The sequence below is a fragment of the Notechis scutatus genome, chromosome 3 (assembly GCF_049901735.1).
Source record: "Notechis scutatus isolate UNSWTSFEM ecotype Mainland chromosome 3, rNotScu1.2, whole genome shotgun sequence".
Classification (NCBI taxonomy): domain Eukaryota; kingdom Metazoa; phylum Chordata; class Lepidosauria; order Squamata; family Elapidae; genus Notechis; species Notechis scutatus.
Genome location: NC_142011.1, coordinates 120,456,801 through 120,480,750, shown reverse-complemented (window position 1 = coordinate 120,480,750; position 23,950 = coordinate 120,456,801). Strand labels below are relative to the sequence as shown.

Here is a 23,950-nt window from a genome sequence, read left to right as displayed (position 1 = left end):
CTACATGGAGTTGCTATTTCTAAAGTTAAGTGTTGATCAAAGCATCTGTTATTGCAACTAGAAAAACTACAACTGGCACAAAAGGTTTGCTAAACTTCTGATAAGTCCATTTGGTTAAAATAACACCTATTTTAGAATCACTGCATCCATTGCCAGAAGGCTTCTGGACCAAATTCAGAAAAGTAGTTATTACCTTCAAGTCCTTTAGTGCAAGGGTCTCCAACCTTGGCAACTTTAAGACTAGCGGACTTCAACTCCCAGAGTTCCTCAGCCAGCAAAGCTGGCTGAGGAACTCTGGGAGTTGAAGTCCGCTAGTCTTAAAGTTGCCAAGGTTGGAGACCCCTGCTTTAGTGGTCATTTGTAACTTCAGGATACATCACGTAATGCCTTACCAAAATTGAATATTCCTATTTGGTCTGATCATCAACAGAGGGGCCTGTTGCAGGTTTCTCCTCCTTGCAAGATACATGAGGGTTGGGCTTGGCAACAGGTCTTCATTTTATGAATGCTGCCAAGAGATATAGATGGCCCCTACTCTAGTGGTGTTTTGAAAACAAGCCAAAGTATAATTGTTCCAGTGAGCACTTGGCTCTTTGATTAGATTAACCGAATAGTGCATTTAATGTGTTAAGAGTTTCATTGATGATTTTTAAAAAATTATCTAGACTTGAGTTTTATAAATATTTTTGTCCCTGGCCATGTTTTACCCTAACCGTAGCCCATTTGGATTGGAACCAGCTATACATATTTTACAAATAAATGAACAAATAAAGATCTCCAAGGTGTCTTCCAGCTTTATTCTGATTGATTGATCTTTATCTTCTCATCTTTTGTGGGAGGTGAATGCTTCATATTCAGCATTAACAGCCTTTATCATGATATCGCTAACGGGTTAACAGACGGCAAGAAGTTCCTTGCCTAATTCAAACTTTTCCCACCTCCCATCTTGTATTCTGAAAAATCTAACACAAGTGAAGAAAAAAGGACAACCTTGCAGGCAAAACAGGCCATTTCTCGGTCAAATAGCTCTGTGCGATTTAAAGGACGGCGGGAATCGGGCTCCCAGAATCTGTAGCTTTAAGCGACCTAGCCTTCCCCAATTACGGTCTTCCAGATGTATTAGAATCTGGCTAGGAACTTGGGATCTGCTATTTCGACGCATGTAAGGTCGTCAGATTGAAAAAGGAATGCAGTGAGCTGCCTTTTGCTCTTTTTGTGACAGCGTATTGGAACGCCCTGAGCACGTTTGAAAGTTTACCTAACTTTTCACCATCAAAGAAAGAACCGAGTTTGAAAGAACTTGTGACTGCGTTCTTTTCTAATAGTTTCCGATCATTCTGGCAAAAAAACAAAAACAACAAAAAAACAAAAAAAATATTCCAGCCGCTTTGACCACCGAACGCTTGAAATGCTGCTTTGCAGACGCTTTCGCCTCCAAAAGGAAGGAATAAAAATCGCATCCTCCGAGTTTCGTTTCCCAGCAGTCGGGCGGCCGCTCTCCTCGCGCGCCTAGAAGTATTTTTCTCTTTAATCAGGGAGGATTGAAGAACGCAACCCGCGTGGAAGACTGCCTCTGCGCAGGCGCAGCGTTGATTTTAAGAAGGGGGGGGGCCGTGAGGAGGGGCGCTGCACGGGGTCCTGTTGGTTGGCGTCGCCCGCCTCTTTCTCCAGCCTAAACGCCCCGCCTCGGATGCCGTTGCCGCCCCTCCCCCTCTTCTCCTTCTTCTCCTTCTCCTACTACCAGGCGCGCGTCTGACGGGCCGTCGGAACCGGCTGCGAGGCAGGGCCGGATGGATGGATCCCCGGGTTGCCTGGATCCAGCCGGAGCAGAAAGGCCCCGCCAATGCGCTCTGGATGCAGATCTGGGAGACCTCGCAGGGCCGGACCGGCGGCGGCTCTTCGACGTCCTCGCCGTCTTCGCCTGCCTTCCCGCCGACGGCCGCCACCCGTTATTCCTTCTGCCGGTTTAGCCCGGCGGCGACGGCGCCTCCATCGCCCAGCTCCGAGGCCTCCGTTGCTGCTGGCGGACCTCTGTCATCTCCTCAGCTGATCTCCAAGCCGGCTTCCCTGCGCCTTCTCCCTGCCCAGAGCGCGGAAAGACGAGCGCCGCGCCTGCTGCTCCTACAGAAGGCCCCGGCGGCGTCCCTCTCTTCCTCCTCCTCCTCCGAGTCTGGGGCTGACAGCCCCGGTGGTGGTTCTTCCTCGTCGCCGTCCTGCGTCCGGCCCGGACTTGGGGGGCCGCCGCCGGCCTCTGGCAAAATCTTGGCAGGCGCCGCTGAAGCGAATTCAACGAAGCAAGAAGAGCTGGAGGAGGAGGGAGGAGGAGGAGGAGGAGGGCAGGCCCCGCGGGCCTCCGGCGTGGCCGTTACCGCCCCCTCCTCTCCCCATCCCCATTACTACCACCACCACCACCACCACTTCCACCACCACCAGTACCACCCGGGGCGCAGGAAACGAGAGAATAAGGCCAGCACGTATGGGATGAACTATCTGCTCTCGGGCGGCGGTGGCGGCACCGTCCGCAGAGGGACCGGCCCAGCTGGCGAAAGCGGCCCCTGCTCTCCAGCCCAGGCCGGCTGCGCCCTCGCTCTAGGCACGCCTTGGAAAAGTAGGCAGTACAGCTCAGGTATACAAGGGTGAGTATCGCGCACAGTTGTCTCTACGGCCGTCGGGAAGCCCATTTCAGTTGCCCTATACCGTCATTTTCCCCATTGAGTCGGATGGGGGGTCAAGGAAATAGCGGGTGGTCTTTTCTTCAGCGAAATCCTAGGCAAGAAGGCTCAGTTTGCATTGGGGTTGTGGTGGAAAGAAAGCTAGTTTGTTTCCTCTCTGCGTTGTTCTATAGATAGGATTTAAACGCTGCTGTTTGTCCTGTGGGGAAATGTTAGTTCTAAATAAGTGTTGGGAAAATATTTTCGGAGAGATAATTTGAGGAGTTGATGAGCCTGGAAGAGGTTGGCTGGGTCCACTATACTTCTCAATTCAAGGTTCTGTTCAGGGTGCATATGAAATTTTTATAAGCATACAGGTAGTCTTTGACTTGCAACTGTAGTGGAGTCTGCCAGTTGCTGTCATAACTTGTGATGATTGTGATTCAGGGCATTGTAACTGACTTTTTTTTTTTTTTTTTGGCAGCAGTTGTTAAGGGAACCCTTTTTTCCCCCTACCTTACATTTTGGCCAAAAATTGGATGTGAACTTGGATTTTTGGCAAAAATGTGAATTGTAATTGCATGACACTAAGATGCTGAAAATGCAAACTGTGTGATGAGCACCTGAACTGTGGCCATCGTGACTGTGGGAAAGAGAATGGCCATTGGAACTTTGATCCTAAGCTAAGGACCACCTGTACTTAATACGATGTCTAAAATAGTTAATGTTAGTGGTGGCTTTTTAAGTAAAAAATAAATGAGGTGTTATACCTTGCTTTCCCTGAAACGTCAGGAATAATGTTTTATGGGTATTTTAAGTGTAATTCCTGAGACACTTTTTCAATACCTAACTAGCCATATGGGCTTTTGAAAATTCTAATTTGTATTAGAAAGTTTGGTATGTGTAAAAGTAAAATATACAATGCCTTCATAGGAGTGTGATCCAAAGCAAACTTCTATTATACTTGGGTGACATAAAAGTTTTAAGTTATCATGATTGGTCACAATGTCAACCGGATAGTTAAGACTAGATTTGATATTTGAGCCCTTCTCAAGAACCTGGGATATGCAGATGTTACTGTTTGATGGTGTAAAAGGTATTATCCAGGATGTACATCATTCCAGATAAGGCTGCCTTTGCAATTGACTGATGGTGTTTTTGTCAATGTCGATCATGTTCAAGTGGAGCTCCAGATGATTTCAGATTGCATCCAAGGGCGTCTATTACTATTGCTATTAATAAAAACAAAATATAAACAACATGTGAGGTCTGTAAGTATAACCACAAAAAATCATATTTATTGGTTATTGAATAAATTCATATGATATTACAACTTGGATTCTGTGTGACATACATCAATTTAAAATGTTTTAATTCAGGAAAGAAAGAAAAATTGAGGCCCAATTAAAATTCCAGCTGTGGGATCTTCTATTACCCTGCTCCCCATATACAGGGAAAACAGTTTTTTAATAACTTTCCCAAAGCCAACTAATTTGGGACTAAATATATGCTGGAGGAAGGAGGAGAATGGGTGCTGTATTGAAAAAGGCACATCTCTATGTGCTATCAAGGTGCCATTGTTTCAGTGAAGGAACCTGAAGTGAGCTCTTCCTGTGAGAACATGTGGTACAATAGAAGACAATCTGAGAAAGATGGTCCTGCAGGTAACCCTGTCACCCATTACATGGGGCATTATGTGTGATTACTGGTAATTTTCATTGGACTCAAGCTTAGCGGGAGCTAGAGCAGTTCATGAAGTAGTTAAGTGGATGTACTGAGGTGTGTCCATAAGTACCTGTGCTGCTTTTTTGTGGAATAATTATAGCTCCTGGATAATTTACAAAGGTAGCTCCGTGTTCAGTGAATTGTACTGTCTAATTTGGCAGCAATAAAGCATGACTGACTATAAACAGAACTTGCCAAATCAGGAATGTACAATTAGTACACAAAACATAAAAGTTGTATGAAAGCCACCTGGGCCACAGCTGTCATCCGCTCAAGCAAGAACTACTGGTATAAATTCAGAAGAGCCCCCAAATTATATGCAGTTTTAAGTGGAAAAATATAAATCCCCACTTACGATTCCCCAATATGGAAGTATCTCTACTAGAATTAGGGGCTCCAATCACTTGGTCCTTTACTAGGTTTGAGCTGAAGCCTATTCTTCATTCAGTCGTCTGTAACATTCAGGCATTGGGCCAAAACCTTGACAAACACTTGGTCAGCTAAGAGCAGGGTTACACAATTGAGTATCAACATAATGATGAGACTGCATTCCCATGCTAATGGATTACTTCCCACATAGGTTTATGTAAATTTTAAATAAAAATGGGAGAAAATGAAACCACGAGGCACTCATAAACAGGAGACTTGCTTTATGTCTAGACTGTTTTACTCCAATACCAACCTGCTAATGTTTCACAGACTTTTGGCAAGGATGACTGGATTCCCCTTCAACTATGTTGGTTTGATTCTTTTTCATTCTGTATGGTTTTTTTTTATCCTCCTTGCCATCTTTTACTTTGTTCCTTGCTGTATTTTTTCTTGGTTTTGATACTTTTTCTTGTGAGCTGTCCAGAGTTGTTGGGAGATGGTAAGCATGCACATTTACTTTAGATCAGCCCTAGAGGAAAGAGTACAGTTAGCCTTTAGTTAACAATGGTAATTGGAACCAGAAACTCCATTGCTAAGTGATTTGGTTGTAAAGTGCAACATCACATGACTTTTCCACTTATGATAACAGTTCTGGCAGTTGCAATTGTTAGGCACATTCTGCATTATAATTAAGAATGATTTTACAAGTCCATTTGTAACTTCCTAATGGCTTCCCCATTGATATTGCTTGTCAGAAGCTGGCAATGAAAGTCATAGATGGCAGTCATGTGACTATGGGACATTGCGGCCATCACAATTGTTAGCCAATTGCCAAGCACCCAAATTGTGGTCATGCGATTGGGGAAGCTGCAATAGCCTCAACTTCAAGAACCAGATACAGGCCTCCTCATTCAGTGCCATTGTAACTTTGAATAATTGTTAATGAACAACTACATATAACATTTGATAAGGATACTGAGTTAAATAATATTTTGAACAAATTCATAATAAATTATTTTCTTATTAATTTCAATGTAACGGCATATTCCTCTCTTGAATTAATTTTAATATGCTTAAAACAATTTTCCATGATTTCCAGCCATCCATTTTAACATAATTTAGTTCTCTTATTATAAGTAATAAGAATACTACCGGTTCTACTGTCATTATTTGTAAACTCACTTATATTATTTAATTCTGTTTCAAATAATATCCATTCTTTCCCCAAAAAAAAGTTTTGTCACATTCTATACAGACCGAGTCCACCAGACTGAGAATGCTTGTGACTTTTCTACAACAAGCAAGTTTGAAATATAAAATAAGAATGGTGATATTTTCTTATGCTTATCTCTTCCCCTTTTTGTTTCAGTTGAACTGAGTGCTCTTTGTTTTACTAGAATCTAGATCTTTGGTGTCTCTTCTACCATATATATGCAAGGAAGAAAACACTTTTGTAGAAATTTTTGTGGGCTTCTTGTATTTAATAGTAATAAATATTTTAATTTTTAAGAGAATAATATATTGTAATAAAGCAATAAAATAAACATGCAATAATATTGAAAAACTATCTTGAAAAAACAAATAAGCCAGATAACAGACAACAAATATAATAAAATAGTACCTGAGAAAATATTAACCTTAACAAATTGCTCATTTAACTTTCTGGAATTAACTTTCTGTATATTGCTTTTATTATATAGTGTCAGAAATGTTTCTTTGTGTTATCCAGTATTTCTTGATTCTTACGGCATTGTTAGCATAATTGTGCTTGCAATTTTTATAAATAGACCTTTCCTTCTTGGCTTCACTGTAATGATGGGTCACATTAATTTTTAATGGTTAGGTATTATTTGACACTTTCAAAGTTATTTATTTCAAATGAAGGCAAATATACGTGTCCCAAGATAATGTTGCAGGATCCAATCTGGGTTGGTCATCTGGACCAGAGGTTTAGTCTTCTGAGCATCTAATATAACTAGGATAGGAAAGGAATTCCATAATCAAAGCACCTGTATCAAAAACATCTCTGAAGTTTATGTCTATTTTATATTATTCTCTCTCCTGAAACAGCCAAGAGAACATTAACAATACACAGTAAACAGTGTTCCTTAAAACAGGGGTCCCCAACCGCCAGTCCGCGGACCGGTACCGGTCTGCGGAACAAGTCTTACCGGGCCGCTGGTTGCTGGGCGCCGCCATCTTTTTTTGATAAAAAAGTGCTTCCGGTGAGCTTCTCCGGGTAGAAAGCTCACCAGAAGCACTTTTTCGTCAAAAAAAGATGGCGGCGCCCAGTTGATGCCGGTACCGGGCCGCGGCGCCCAGCTGATGCCGATACCGGGCCGCGGCATAAAAAAGGTTGGGGATCACTGCCTTAAAAACAATTGAAGGGTCTTTGGTGTTCTCTGAGCTTGCTTGTTTTCTAGCAGATATTCATTGCCCAAACTAAGTAACATCATCAGTGCTAGTAAGGATTGGGGTTTGCTGTCAGTTTATATTCTAATGTCTTGCCCTGTCAGTATTAAAAACTATTTAATATAAAAAACAAGCAATAAAATGCTCTCATATTAAACAACACTGTAAACTATTCAGAGTTCAACAGCCATCTATCAGACCAGTTAAAACTAATTCAGGGCTGTAATTAGTTTTGAACCTAGACACTACTTTCCTAAGAATGTTCTGAATATGTACAGCCATTATCCCCTAAAACATCATCTTAAGAAGATGATAAACCAGTTGCTATGGTAAACAAATGTGATGAGTTTAAGTAGTAAAGTTTAAATTACCGTATATACTCGAGTATAAGCTGAGTTTTTCAGCCCATTTTTTGTGCTGAAAAAACCCCCTCGCTTATACTCGAGTCAGATTCCCTCTGAAAAAAAAATGGTGTGGAGCTCCGGAGCTGGGCAGGCGCTTCCCTGCTTCCGTGTTTCCTTTGCAACTTTTAAGCATGGGGGTAATCAGAAGCAGAAAAGTTCTTGCATGAGGATATATTTTTCTTTTTTTAACTGTTTTTAGGGGGAAGACCCACCGTCATGTGAGAATGCTCAGACACGAAATCTATCCGCCCGAAAATAAGTGTGTGTGTGGGGGGAAATTTTAACAGAGGGAAGATGTAGGGAGAAGGCAAAAGCGACGGAAGATCCTTCAGGGGAAACTGAGGGGAGACTCACCCTTGGTCCAGATGAGCCCCTTCCCGCCCCTAAGGAAGCAGAGGCAGCCAGCAAGGGCAGGCAAGCCCCACTTCACGGACTCCGTCCGTCCTGCTCCCACCCAAAGCCACGAAGTCCCCCAATCGCGCAGCCCAGAATCGCCCTCCCCTCGGGGCAGCAATGACGCCCGGTTTTTCCCGAGACAAGAAGCTCCGCCGTGCAATGAAAGCGCCCTGGCTCTGGGCTCGTGGGCTCAGAAAACAACGCGAGCCGAGGTGGCTTCGGCTCCGCTCAGCTTCTCAACATCCAGCGCCACCCTGTTCTATGTGCCGGGCCCGGCAAGTCCGAGCAGCCAGCACACAGAACAGGCGGCGCCGAGATCATGCCGCCTCTTTCGCAGCACAAGAAGAACAGGGTGGTGCCAGACCATTGGAGAAGCGGAGCAAAGCCGGAGATTAGTAGCTGCCTTTCGGCGAAGAAAGCTTCCCCCAACCAGCTGGCTGGTCGTCTCCCCCTCGGCCATACAGAACAAGCAGGCAGAGAAGGAGGAGAGCAGCTGGCCAGTTGGGGAGGCTTCTTGTGCTGCAAAAGCGGCTAATGATTCCCGGTTCCGCTTGGCTTCTCCAACATCCGGCGTCGCCCTGTTCTATGTGCCGGGCCCGGCAAGTCCGAGCAGCCAGCGCGTGGAGCAGGCGGCGCCGGAGATCGTTGACTGCCTCTTTCACAGCACGGAGGCCTCCCCGGCTGGCCAGCTACTCTCCTCCTTCTCTGCCTGTTTGTTCTGTGTGGCCGAGGAGGAGGAGACCGGCCGGCTGGTTGGGGAGGCTTTCTGCGCCGAGGAGGCGGCTGCTGGTCTCCGGCTTTGCTCCGCTTCTCCGATGGTCCGGCGCGGCCCTGTTCTTTACTTGGGCAGCCGGGCACCTGCAGCGCGCCCACGGCGGCAACAGGTAGTTCCACCCGGGCTCCGCTCAGGTGTCCGGCTGGGGCTGTCGGGAGTTGCTGCCGCCAGTGCGGCTCCGGTCCGCGTTGCCTTGGGAAGGGTGGGGCAAAATCAGGAGCCGCTGAGCCTGAGCCTCCGGTGCCGCTGCTGCCGTTGCAAGCGCTGCCGCGGCTCTTCCTTTTGCCTTTCCTTCCCGAGGCGACAGGACTGGGGCGCGCCGGTGGTAGTGACTCCTGACTCAGGGGCCTCTGAGGGGAGGGGAAGAGAGTGACTCCTGCCTCCCGCTGTCATCATCATCTTCTTTTTGGGTTAGTGAATCAATTAAACCTTTCATGATAGTGAGATCGTTTCCCAAATTAATTATTTTTATTTTTGAAATTTACCAGTAGCTGCTGCATTTCCCACCCTCGGCTTATACTCGAGTCAATAAGTTTTCCCAGTTTTTTGTGGTAAAATTAGGTGCCTCGGCTTATATTCGGGTCGACTTATACTCGGGTATATATGGTAAATATTTGCTTGTGTTGACAACCCTGAAGCCTCAAAAGATGGCCTCAGCGTTCTGTTTTCTATGGGTGCATTACTTGGAACACTGACATAAGTACATGTATGATCCCTTATGTACAAAGTAGGGGTGTCATAACATTTTTGCAAGTATATGTCACTGCATTCATAACAGTAGTAAATAAATGTGTTGGTAACATTCCTCATGCTCATGCAAATTGATGCACTTGAAAATAAATGCACAAAGCAAATTAAAACATTCTTTGATTCCTCTTTGAACATATATCCAAATCTGAATGTGATACCCCAAGTTTATATTTAATTTCCTGAAGTAGCTGTCTCATATTTTATCTAAGGCCTAGATTCTTACTGATTTCCAATGCAAACCACTGCTGAGTATTAACAGTCAAATTTACAAGTAAACTATATTGTTAGTTTAATATAGTGCTACCTTTCCACACTATATTCTTGGTGTATCATACTGATATATTTAGTTGAAAAAAGTTCAGTAGTGCCTGTAAGATTGTGATAAGATGGGCGGGCAATAAATTTTACAAATAATAAATAAAACTTAATGCCAACTTCTATCAAGCTATTTATTTGCTTATCATAATTTAGTAGTGTGTTTATATTCTGTTCAGTTTGTATATTTTAGTCTCTACATTCAAGCCTTTTTTGGGGCAGGTTAATATAAAAGTTATAACCATCACATTTTTTCATAAATGCTTTACTTGATGGATATTACATTTTATCTTATGGCTTTTTATATGCATAAAAACTGGGTATGAGGAATAGGACAGTATTCTGGAAGAAGTTGATTAGAACATTGAGTGAGAATTTTCTTGGTTGCTGAAGATGGACTTTTCAAAATCATTAATCTCCATCTAGCTAGAAAAGCAGAGCTGCTATTTTTCTGTTTCATGGTGGAAGCCTTCTCCCATCATGCTTGATGTAGAGATACATAAATGAGTAAACAGATCTAAGAGAAGCTTAATGGTGACAGTACAGGTCCTAGACTTACAACAGTTCATCTAGTGACTCTTCGAAGTTACAATGGCACTGAAAAAAGTGACTTAGGACAGTTTTTCAGTTGCAATATTTCTCTGATGATGTGGTCAAAATTCAGACATTTGGCAATTGACTCATATTTATTACGATTACAGTGTCCCAGGATCATGTGATCACCTTTTGTGACCTTTTGACAAGTAAAGTCAATGGAGAAACCAGATTTACTTAACAGCTGCATTGCTAACTTAATAACTGCAATAATTCACTTAACAATTGTGGCAAGAAAGGTTGTAAAACGGAGCAAAATTCATTTAACAACTGTCTTGCTTAGCAGCAGAAAATTTGGACTCAATTTTGGTCATAAGATCTACCTGTATGGTCTTTGGAATTTAGTGGGAATAAGCTTCTTTTGGGTCCTAGCTACTATGCAAGGCTTAAGAGACAAGGAAAGGCCCAAATTAGTTTTTGTATTCAGCATAAAATGCTTAGGGACTAGAAAGGGATATCTTGGTTAGGCGCTAGCTACTTGTGCAAGCTTAAGGTCTATTACTATTTTCCAAGAATGTGAAGTTGCTCTAAGCAATGATGGCAAACCACTTTCTTTTGTTCATAAAGAGCCATCTATTTCCATTTCCAGAAGCTTAGTAAGTCCCATTCATCCTGATCACCTTATTCCTAGCGAGATAGGTGAGTGGAGGAAGGTGAAGGCTACAATTTCATGTTCAAATTTCAGCCTTAGAAGCCTGAGAAGTATAGAAGATCACTTATTCCTGAGACGCATTCCTAAGTTCAGGATACAGTGTTTTCCTGCATTCTACATCTCCACATTAGATACTGTTTGACATTATTTGTTTTTGTCCAGTGATATGTAATAAATTATGTACTTAGCTTCAAGCAAGGGCAAAACAATAGCTTGTGTCTCGGAAGGTTCCTAAAGGGCAAAAGAGAGTAACGAAGGGGGAGTAAGTAGAATCAGCCAAGATAAAAGCTTCATTAATAGCAAAAACTTCAGATGACTATAGAATGGTCATCTGAAGTTTTAGCATCAAAATCCTGAAGGCAGTACTGATTTTCACAATAAGTGGTTCTGAAAGAGAAGTGCTTATAGTCCCCAGTAAGTAGAAATTCCACTAGGAATCCTCTTGGAGAAAAAGTGTAGCAATTTCAATTATTATCAGAATCTGAGGCTATGTGTATGTGATCTCCCAGAAGATCTGGTAGAAAGGACATCAATAAATGGACAAGGAAAGTAACACTCGTTAGAAGAGAACACATTGCTTGCATACAAATAGTAGTCATCATCAATGCAAATGAGTGTGAGTTTTGTCTTAAGAACAGGAAGCAAAATCTACACTCACACAGATGATGTGATTTACTTGTCTAGTTGGGGTAATGAAATTTTTGCAAGCAGATAGCTCAGAGAGCACCAAAGATTCCACAGCAAAATTCAGAACGGATCTCTTTTTGGATGGCCTACCATTAGCATTAGAAGTGATCACCCAATAAACTTATGGCTTAGAAATTGCTTGGTAGAAAACCAATTGAAAGCTAACATAAGGAAGAAGCTACTCAAAGAGGCAGTCACATAGGGAGAAATCTTATCTATAGCTCTGAGGAGGAAAGCAGATAGAAGTCCTGCATCATGTTTTCATATTAAAGATCAAACCTTCTACTTTCTTTGGATAGGAAGCGGACAAGGAAATACATACTTCAGCTTCCAGACTCAGTGAAGCACTATTGGCTAAAAATGGCAAAGACCAAGGAAAATACTCTTCAGGATGATATTATTACTCCTAAGAGATCGCTCAACTGTAGAAATTCTGGTCTACTGTCAGACCAGATGAGTGCTGGTACTCAGGCAGAATATGCAATAGAGTTCATACAAATGAATATCATACTTATCAAAGCCAAAGGTGAGTGATCTGAGAAAGATCGGCAGTTAAGAAGTGTGAAAAATAAAATAAAATAAAAGTTTCCAAGAACATCTCATGACAAATTGCATACCTCAGATGTCTTCATCATGGTTTCCCCCCCACACTGCTAAGAACAATAGATATTGGAAAAGCTTATCCTTAACTTATTAAGATTATCTTAGAATAATCTTATTAGGCATTGAAACTTTAGAATTAACATGCTGAAATAAAAAGTAGAAGCCATTCTACTTCCTAGATTCGTACGTTTGTTAGAGGCTTATATAAAGTTCTCAGTCAGAATCTCCCACTAGTGCTTTCATAGGTTTCATACAAGAGCGCTCTGTTTCAGTTCAGACTACAGCTATTTTTCAATTTATGACCACAGTTGAGACCAGAATTTCCATTGCTAAGCAAAGCAGTTAAGTGAGTTACTCCTAATTTTACAGCCTTTTTTGCCATGGTTATTAAACAAATTTATGCAATTGAGTGAACTATGCAGTCTGGTTTCCATCATTGACTTTTGCTTGTCAGACTTTCCCCATCTGGGAAGGTCTCAAATAACAGTTGTATCACTCAGACATTGCAGCTGTCATAAATATATGCTGGGCTTCACATAATTTAACAACCGGTTCGCCTAGTGCAGAACCGAAAATGTGAGCATGCGTGCGCCTTCTGCACTTGCATGCAGCTTTAAACCCACAGAGATTTCATATGTACAGCTTCTTGGGCAGCCATGGTGAGTAGAGCGGGTGAGGCGCAACAATCAGCTGGGCTGCATGGGGAGGGTGAGTGAGCCAGAGTGAGATATATAGGATGGGATAGCACTGGGGCAGGTGGGTGGGCACAGTTGGTGGTTGGCACTACCAGTACGGTCGAACCAGTCTGAACCGGCAACAGCTCACTTCTGGCTGGTTGCCAAGTGCCAAGGTTCGATCACATGATTTGGAATGCTATGACAATTGTAAGTATGAGGAATGATTGTAAGTTACTTTTTTCAGTGCTGTTGTAAATTTGAGCGGTCATTAAATGAATGGTTTAAGTTGAAGATTACCTGTGCTCATTTTCAAGCAGGCACAATCCCCCCAATATACTCATCAAAGCAGTGGAAGTTCTTATGTTGCGTTTAAGAACACAGATCCATCTTTATACGTTGAATGCATTTTGAAGCCAGGAAAGAAAGGCTAGTATGCAGAATGTTAGCACATCTGAAGCTGGCAAGGTTATAGAGCAAGATGACTGTAGTGATTCCCTCTCTCATTTCAGCATCAGATTACCAACTGAACCCAGTTGCATATAACATTGCCAAGCAAGGTAATCCAGTCGTTGCATTAGTCGGCTAGAGTAGTAGACAGTTTGGCAGTGGGAATGCCACTCAGATGACCAAATATGCCAGTCTTAGGTGATGGAGAGTGGGACAAACTTCCAAGGTAGGCCAAAACTCATAATGAATAATGATCCCGTTAGGAGTCAACAATGATAATCAACAAACTAGAGTGGAGGAAAATGAAAATGTGTGTGAAAGAATTTTTCAAGAATATGGAGATATATTGACTTGTTCATGACAGTAGACTATAGGCATGTTAAATGCTTCTTTTCTTAATTTCAAGACAACAAAATGAGGGAATCAATGCCCTAATGGTTGACAGAACAAGTCATGCATACAGCATTTCCCAAAGTGCCATTCAAATTAAGCTATTTCGGTACTAGAAAATTCTAATCAATTCATTCTAGACCAGGAGGCCATGTTTTTTTTCTTTTAAAGGAGACCAGACAGGAAACAGCAGTAATTCCTGAAAAGTTCAGACATCCTATATCAAGTTCTAGTGTTGCAGTAAGACTCAAAGTAGCAACAGATATGCTAAAAATTAACAAGCAAGCCCGAAACCTTCAAGTTCAACAATGGAGACCAATGCAGGGTCATATTCTTTTAGATGGTCGGGTGCATATTTGAATAATGATGCAAAAGTTAGAAATCTTTGGTATTGATAATAGAGATCCCTGAATTATTGCACTCTCTAGAGAGAGAGTTGAAAGTGCTAGCAACAATCAGGCTGCAGATGCCGGCAGTTACTGTAGGTCAGGGGTGTCAAGCTCGATTTCATTGAGGGCCACATCAGGATTGTGTTTGGCCTCAGGCGGCTGGTGTGTGTGGCCAAGGTGGGCATGGCCAGCTCAATGTCACAGCCTCCAGTGGCCCTCTCCTCAAAAACAGAGCTCGGGGAACGTGCCGTCCACTGGGCTGTTTTCGTCCACAATGGCCTCCTGCAACCCTCTGCCAGCGAAAATGGAGCATGGGGTATCCTCTGGCTCAGTTTTCACTGCAGAGGGTTGCAAGAGGCCATCATGACTGAAAATGGAGCCCGGGTGGGCTGCGTGCAGCCTCCCCGAGCTCCATTTTCTCGAGCAAAGGCACCGCGGGCTGCTCCTTTGCTATTTTCAGGGCAGCCCCACAGGTCAGATCTAAGCACTCTGCGCCCGATCCAGAACTGGCCTGTGGGCCTTGAGTTTGCTTTATAGCTGGTTGTCTGGTACCAACAGATAGCACCTTCCTCAGACAATCTTCATGTGAATTGCTTAGGCATGAATGTGTCTCATCCTTAATCATCCTCTACGATCTACCATTTACTACATTGTACTCATCATTAGTACAGATCTCAAGTTTTTAATTTTCCCCTCAAACCCATTAGACAAAATCCCACTAACTTTCTTAAGTCTGTTCTTTAGTATCCCTAATCTCACCTTGGAGAGATAAGAGATGGAATGCTTTCAGTTGGTGGGAGGTTCCACAAGGACAAGTCTTCTAGTCTTTATCCCTGCTTCATACCTCAAATAAAATTCTTAATTTCATTGAACACAAGAGATTATGTTTTCCAGCTTCTTGGTTCCAGGGAGATGAGCTCAGGCTCTGAGGATCTAAGAAACAATGTACTGTGGGGATATGAAAGACTGATAATATCTTTCTTGCAAACAGGATATCAGTAGTGATTAAACTTTCCTCTCCACAATTAACAGAATGAGTGAGAAAATGTCCTGTCCTGATGTTTACAGCTAACAAGATACCGCTCCCTTCCTGTGCCATAGCTTCCCAAAGAGCAATTACTGTTAGCAGACTTAATGCAGAAGAACAATTAATAGAAATTAGGTTGGGACAGAGTAATCTATTTTTAAAAGCAATTTTAAAATAGATGATTCATTTCAGATCCAGATTTTATAAGTGATTGATCACAAAGAATGTTATAAACTATTTCACCTTGGAAATATTAGTGTATTAAGTGTATCCCTTTTTCTGTTTGTTAAATTTTTGATGAACAAGGACAATAGTTAACCTTACTGTGAAGTACCTTCCTATTCACAGAGAGATGCAGCTATTTAGGAGGGAAGTAGATTAAGAGATTATCCAAGCAGCAATATATGAATGCCTTTACTATGCTGATTGTTTTATATTGTTCCCATGTATTGTATCATTTACAAGTAGAATACATAGAACATAGAAATACATAGTTCAAAGGGATATTGGAGGTCTTCTATCCAATCCCCTGCTCAAGGCAGGAGACCCTATACCCGTGATGGAGAACCTATGGCACACGAGCCGTCGCCCCAGAGCAGGTCCACTGCGCATGCGCACGTGCCGCCCGCCTCCTGATTATCGGGTAGCTGCTGCGCATGTGCGGGGAGCGGGGCATGCACAGGAGATGTACGTGCATGCGCAGAGATGCGTGGTGCACATGGGGAGGGTCCCACATACATGTGCAGAGATGTACAGCACACGTGGGGGGTCATGCATGCATGCGCAGGGAGTGTGGGGGCCCCACATCCATTGCCTTATGGGTGCTGGCACACACTTTTGACACGCGCACAAACTTTTGGCACACGAGGATGGAAAGGTTAGCCATCACTGCCCTGTACCATTTTAGACAAGAAGCTGTCCAGTCTCTTCTTAAAAGCCTTCAGTGATGGGGCACCCCCAACTTCTGAAGGCAAGGCATTGTACTGGTTAATTGTTCTCACCCGTAGGAAATTTCTCCTTAGTTCTAGGTTGCTTCTCTCCATCGATCGTTTCTTGTCTTGCTGTCTAGTGCTTTGTGGTAGCCCCGCAGATATTGGAACACTGCTATCATGTCTCCCCTAGTCCTTCTTTTCACCAGACTAGATGTACCCAATTCCTGCAAGTGTTCTTCATAAGTTTTAGCCTCCCCCCTCCCTCCCATCATCCTTGTTGTTTTACATGATAAAGGAAAAATTGAAACTAATCATTTGAAATCAGTACATTTAACTGAAGGATGGGATTTCCTCCATGGAACAGGAAGAAGCCTTAAGCCCCATCTCCTAGCTGTATGAAATAGAATTAATTTAGGGTATGTTGGGTCCATTTTCTTGTGATCAGAAATGTACTTCCTAAGTCTAACTACTCTTGCATACTTTTTAACATTTTGCAGGTCACATTCTTTCTCTTTGTGTGTATTTATCAAGAAATACAAGGAAAATAAAAGTATTTTCTACACCAGGGGTATCAAACTCAAGGCCCACGGGCCAGATCCGGAATGTTTAAATAAGGCCCACGAGGCCGGCCAGGAAATAGCAAAGGATGCCCCGCAGTGCTTCTGGCAGTCAAAGCGGGGCATGGGGACTCCCACATGCCCCATTTTGGGCCTGGATGGCCTCCTGCAATACTCCACCGCTCGCACCCCGTTTTGGCCAGCAAAGTGCTGCAGGAGTTGTCGAAGCTGAAAATGGGGTGTGAAGGTGCGCATGTGCCCCCCGTGCCCCATTTTGACCTGCAAAGTGCTACAGGAGGCATCCGTCCCGTCTCCCCTCCCCCACCCTGGCCAGCCTGTGAAGGAGAACTACAATGCTGATCCGGCCTTCAAAGAAATCCAGTTTGACACCCCCTATATAACATTAGGTAGACACATGCTGTTCTGTCCTTGACTATTGGAGCTGACTTGGTGATATTTTACCAGTCATTCTCTTTCAGACCAAACTATCTCATATATGGTTATTATAATGAAAAGAATGGAAGGAGACCAGTATGTTAACTATTATGCTCCTGAAGAAAAAAATGGGATATAAATTTAAATAATTATTTAGTATCGGTAATAATAATAATGATTATGATGATAGAGATTGATAGTTGATTAACATGGACAGATACTTTTCTGTCTTACGTGCATATATATGTGAAGTGATTTCAAATATGCTCGAGGTGAGTGAAAAGAAATATGACTTCGGTGAGGCAAAGTATGGAAATCTTAGGCTTGATTTTGATTTAATATGTTTACTACAAAAACAGATTTGATTCTTTTTCTTTATAAACCTACTGTTCAATTTCTAGAAAAATATATGTTTGGAGATGGAATCCTAGAATAATTATGCAACTGAAATTGAAATATTCTACTTGTAAATCCAGATTAGCATCCACTGTCACCAGTAGATTAGTTCATTTGGTTCTCTTTCTACTGCTATTGATTTTTCTTATTCTTCCCATAGGCTCCATGAAGAAATAATTGACTTTTATGACTTTATGTCCCCATGTCCTGAAGAAGCAGTTATGAGACGAGAAGTTGTGAAAAGAATAGAAACTGTCATCAAAGATCTTTGGCCTACAGCTGATGTAAGCTTACCTAAGTTGGTGCTCTACACATCATTTTAACTTTGACCACACACATATTTTAATTTTAGAATTTTACAACAATTAAATTCAGTATAGATATTTTTCTTTTCCAGGTTCAGATATTTGGAAGTTTTAGTACAGGACTTTATCTGCCAACAAGGTGAGTCTGGAAATTTTTCACTTGTATTATTGACTCTAATGCTAGGTAATAGTAACAAAAAGATTACATGGCACTTTATAAAGACTTATATTACCACTCCAGCCACACTGGTTATCAAGAAGTCAATACAGGAAAAAGCGGGACATTGACCACAGTTAAAAAAAAAAAAAAACAGAGAGAGAAGGAATAACACAATGATTGCATTTCATTAACTTAGGTTTATGTGCAGTAAGGACATAAATACAATTTTTGTACCCTACTGCAAATAAACCTCTTTAAAAGTAACTCTTTTAAATTGATATAATTGAAAAGACATCTGGTTTAATTTTAAGTGGGTATTGATTCTTCAGGTTTAGCTGCAAACCTCTAAAATTATTATATCAACACGTTAGAGTACTGTATCTCTAGGGATGCTAGCGTTTCTAATTTTCATCTTTTGTACAATAGTGTGAACATATAGAACATTAATATTCTCCTTCTACAACTTTCAGGTACAAAAACCCACCTATGAACAATCAACTTGGATATGAAATAACTTCTAAACCAAACTTTTAAAAATCCAGAAATATCAGTATTAGCTGTCATGGAAGTTTGTTTTAGACTGAGGCTCTGTAGCATTTTAACTTCTTTATGACCCTCCCCCAGCTTTGTGCCTTCCAAATGTATTGGAGTAGGATTTCTAACAACCCAATTGATGGGAAATGATGAAATTGTAGTCCAATATGACTTGGGACTAGAGAAAGGCTGTTGTATATGTTACACTATTAAAATTTTGATTTGGAATGAATGACTAACACATCATTAGATTAAATATTATTAAATTGACAAGGTAGTGTATATGGACTGTATAAACAATTAGAGATAGTTTGCAACGTGCATGAGAGTGAACAAAGGCCTGTCTTTCAATTGTAAAAGCATCTGAATTGTTGTTTAACTGCAGATACAATTAAAACAACTTAGAAGCTTTACAAAAAACATGGATGCTTTGACAATTCAGAGGTATATTTATTTTGTCTGTATGTTTCAAACACTCTCTTTCAAATTATGTCATTTGCCTATTCAAAGAATTGCTGTATAATATCTACAGTAAGTTTCTAATAAACTTTAGCTATGTTTTATGTCTACAGTGATATTGATTTAGTGGTTTTTGGAAAATGGGACAGCCCACCTCTCCAGCAGCTAGAACAAGCCCTAAGGAAACACAATGTGGCCGAGCCACATTCGATTAAAGTACTTGACAAAGCTACAGTAAGTAATTTAAAACAAGTTATCCTGAACTTTTCCTTATTGAGGGAAAGAAAGTTATAGACATGTTTATATTTTACAGGTAGCCCTCAATTTACGACCATTCATTCAGTGCTGTAGTCTGCGCCTATGCCAGGAGTCCCAAAGCCTCCTCCATTCCCCAAGGCATCCCAGACTCTGCTTAATAACCTGCATGTACGATTAACAATTGCAACAGGGAGAGCAGGAATTGTAGTCATTAAATCAGACAATCATGAGGGCGCCTTGATTAATGACTGCCACAACTTATGATAGTAATAGACAAGCTCCATTATGATTGAATACTACCTGTACTTTGGGTTCATTGTTTGCTTATTTATGTTTTCCTGAGTTTCCCCAACTGCAATTTAGTAACAGGTTTTGTTTGTGAAAATATTCTTCCCAATTGCTGTCAGTTTTCCTGCCTTCCTTATTAGTTGGCATTAGCTCTAAATTAACTCATATTGCTTGTTTCAAATTATTTCAGCATCTGGCATGACAAAGAATGCCTAGAAAATTCTATTTTTGTTAATATATTGATTACTTAAATCAATTTAATAACTTGATTTAAATCAATAAAGATTGCATTATGAGTTATTCTTAATACTTACTCAACAATCATGTATGTGTATGTATATAAATCTTCTGTTTGAAATACATTTCACACACTATTGTTTTTCTGTATTTGTCCTTTTAAACCTGAATTAAAGTCCTAGTAACATCAGTGACAGATGATGTGACCAGCTTTGCTGGTGCTGACATTTGAAAATTTCTCTTGGCATATGTTAAGCTAAGCTGTCTTTAGCTTGTGAGTCATAACTTGTTTTGTATAGGTAGAAACTATTAAAATCTCTAGTTTGTGTCTGCTTCTCTTTTAAAATATCTATTCTTCCTTTATTGCTGTGTCATTTACTTTCCAAGTAAAGGAGCAAAAGGGATATTTCCCTTTTGGTTTAAATATCCAATATTATCAGTAATGTTCAGAGTCTTAGTATGCTATTTGAATTCTACGTAAACAGATACACATGCTGTTTTTAGACTAGCACATTGCTGTAAATGAGATAGAGTTTAACAACGTAAACTTAAGTGCACTTGGAAATGTTTGCCATTGATGTGAATAGATCCATGAACATTCCATGCCTAAGATACCAAATCTCTGGTTTTATTTTAAGAAACCTTTTTAGATCTGCTGTTGTAAGCAGGTGGTTCTCTTGCTCCTATTAGTATACTGGAGACAAAGACCAAAAAGATATTAAAGAAAAACAGGAATTTCAATATGGGAATGTGATAAACCCTCAATGTCTTTGTCTCCTCTTTCTCTCCCAGTATTAGAATCAAAATACATTTTGCAATCCACCCAACTATATCCCAGCTTTCTAATTCAGAACATAGTATTCAAGATGGGTTAGTAATCAATTCAGCAGAGAGTTAATAATCTAATGTTTGCATCAAGGCTAAAGAATAAACTTAAGATGAATACACTTTGCATTTACTGGAAGAAAATAATCCAGGAGGGCTTGAATCATGGCTGCCACAAAAGACAAGTTCTTCCGTATCTTCTTACCCAGTGGTCCCCAACCTTTTTTGTTATTACATCTCGGTGATAGTAGGATGCTGAATTAGACTGTTTTATCAGGAAATGAATAACAATAGGATTGTGCAGAAAGAAATTCTTCTTTTAATTATTAAGTTCTAAATGTTTTGGCTTTTAAAGAAACAATCATTTTTATGGTTCAGAAATGGTCTAGAAATCTGTGCAAATGAAACTGCAATTGAATCACATGCTCTTCAAAATTAGATCTGATTAGAACATTAGAATTAAATAGAAATAAAATACTTTCTAACACACTGTGCCCAAGCATATTATATTAGAAAATAGTTCAAGTAAATGATTGTGGAAGGGTTTTTCTAGAAAGGAGTGCAGATGCGCAGAAATAAGTTTTATAGCATTTATTATAAAACATAAAAAGAACAATCATTCCCTACATGCCTATCTTATACTTAAGTAGTGATTTAAAAGGTTGAAATAGATTTATACTTATATTAGTGGTGTGCTAACAAATGTTAAATGTGCTGTCTAGATGAACTGGATATTTTAAATGATTTGAAACATTGATTACTCTCTGTAAATGTCATCTGAATGGTTGATTTTACTACTTTTGCAGGTACCAATAATTAAACTTACAGACCAGGCTACAGAGGTGAAAGTTGATATTAGTTTTAATGTAGAAACTGGTGTGAAGGCAGCTCGACTTATCAAAGACTACATGAAGGTAGAGTAAGCAGAACAAAAAAAAATCATATATCTTGATACATCTGCTGCTTTTAGAACTGAAATTTGAAAAAAAAAGCAAAGTTAACTGATTGTGGGCTTATGTTAAATGCTGTCTGGAATAGAAAATATATTCAAAAACTCTGATATACTTCCCCACATCTCCTCATAATCTTTCAAGAATTTTTAGCTATATATTTGAAAGAAAAATGTTCAGATCAGATATAAAAAGTAATTTTAATCAAATATTTTAGACTTCCTTTAGACAGTATGGGGATTTTAATATTTTCTTTGGCTGAAGTCTTAGGATCCACATTTTAAACCCTAAATCTGTAGCGCCAAAAATATATAGAATCTTGAAAAATTATATAAGCATTGTACAGTTTTTCTAGATTCCTTTGCTTTCTGTCAGGCCTATTGCATCCAATTTTAAGCTGCCAAAATAAATACACATGATCGGACCTCTAAAAAGGATACTTTTTTCCAAAGTCTGTACATCTTCGGTAAAGTATCAACATAATGACAAAAGTAACAGAATTTATGGTAAATTTCTCTTGAGATTGTTCATATAAAATCTCTGATATTTTGCCTACAAGAGCTTGCATCCCTTGTTGATTCTTTGGATGCTCATGCTCTGGTCCTTGATTCGTGAGAAACAAACCAGATTGGAAAGCAAAGTAAATTCAGATATTTTCTAGGATTGTAGATTGGTAATTGATGAAAAGACTTCACCAGAATTAGTCAAACTGAGTTTTATACAAAAGTATTTCTACTTGTTTATAATCTTCTGGAATCCAGACAAATTCTTGTGACTTTAGTCTTGCTCAGATTTGGTCTTCTAGTGAGCAAGCCTAGTGATAGACTAGAGACTAGTTACATTTAACAGGATATTTTGCTGTAACAAAGAATCTAGGTCTACATGCAAGATTCTGGGTTGTCAATATATTTACTAGATGTTGTAACTCACAATTTTTGCCCCTGCCATTGAAGCCTAATACAAGTAATCCTTGCTATGATTCTTGCTAGATCATAACTGGAACTGGCAACTCTCTTGCTGACCACTAGAGTTGCTAAGCAGCAAATCATGTGACTATGAAGGATTTACAGACTGACTTCCCCCTTTGGTCATTAAATAAAGCACCATAGTTGTTAAGCAAGTTCTGCCTTCTTTATTAGCTCTGCTTGTCGCAAACCAGTTGTGAAGCAGGTGAATGGTGATCATGTGACTGGGATACTGCAACGCTTATGCAAATGTGCATCTGTTGCAAAGCACACAAGTGACAATTACATGACCGTGGGATACTGTGGCAGCGGTAAATGCAAAGATTTGTTTCAGAGGTTTCTTTTTATGCTATCAAAACTTTGAACAGTCACTAAATGAAGCAGTTGGTAAGCAAGGACTACTTGTAAACCTAAGAACTCTGTATTCAAAGAAATGTGCATTAGTTTATATTTGTGTATTAATGGACAATAAATTATTTGCTTAATTTTTCTTACAAAAATAGTTATTCAGTCATAAATTACTTTGCAAGCCACATCTGCTTAACTGTAGTGTATTACCTTTTTTCTTCTGCTTGGGTTTTAAGAAGTTACCTTAGTTCATAAGTTTGAAAGCAAGCTCCTCCTGATAGAATAAACAGAATTAAATTTTCTGTGTCTACACAGAGTGTACATGCATGAGTGTATGTTTGCTTTTAAATAATTAGTATTTAGTAATCTGGTAGAGATTAAGAACATACATTATATTCACAGAGTTCCCTTGATTTTTATCTTGTGCTTATTCATTTTTTAATGTACCATATAATGACGTGTCATGTTTGTAGCAATTGCCTTGTCTTTTTCCTATTATTTATTAAATATTAATGAGTGAAACCATTACCTATTTTAAGGAATAAACATGTAGATAATAAACATTTGCTGTATTTCACTTTTCTACTTGTTATTGTTGTATATGGAATATTATTTTGGTGTGAGAGCTTTCGTATTCACTCATAAGCAAAAATGTTTCCTTTTAGAACTGACTGTTTTTTTCATTTGCAGAAATACTCATTGCTGCCTTACTTGATTTTAGTATTAAAACAGTTCCTTCTTCAGAGGGATTTGAATGAAGTTTTTACTGGTGGAATTAGTTCCTACAGCTTAATTTTAATGGCAATTAGCTTCTTACAGGTATGTTCAGATCTTTCATAATACCAGACATAGCATACATCTGTCCCATCTTTATCTAGGTTTAGAAGATCCTTATCCTTAAAAATGTGGGAATGAGATGTGACTGAATCGTATTTATGTAGTAAAACATAAATTTTGTAAGAAAGTCATATAAAGACATTTTGTACTTTCTGAATACTGGCAAATACTATCATCTTGAAATGTAAAAATAAAAAAAAT

General features: G+C 40.1%; 1 protein-coding gene across 2 annotated transcripts in view; it reads left to right on the top strand.

Annotated features, from left to right (window-relative positions):
* Positions 1–528: 528 nt before the first annotated feature.
* Positions 529–23,950, top strand: part of TENT4A (terminal nucleotidyltransferase 4A) — a 42,275-nt gene continuing 18,853 nt past the window's right edge. For both annotated transcript variants that reach the window (XM_026672524.2, XM_026672522.2), the window contains exons 1-6: positions 529–2,636; positions 17,744–17,867; positions 17,981–18,027; positions 19,155–19,275; positions 21,456–21,563; positions 23,603–23,731. In XM_026672524.2, the coding sequence (XP_026528309.1) occupies positions 1,795–2,636; positions 17,744–17,867; positions 17,981–18,027; positions 19,155–19,275; positions 21,456–21,563; positions 23,603–23,731 (1,371 nt within the window). In that variant the 5' untranslated portion in view covers positions 529–1,794. The remainder of the gene's footprint in view (positions 2,637–17,743; positions 17,868–17,980; positions 18,028–19,154; positions 19,276–21,455; positions 21,564–23,602; positions 23,732–23,950) is intronic.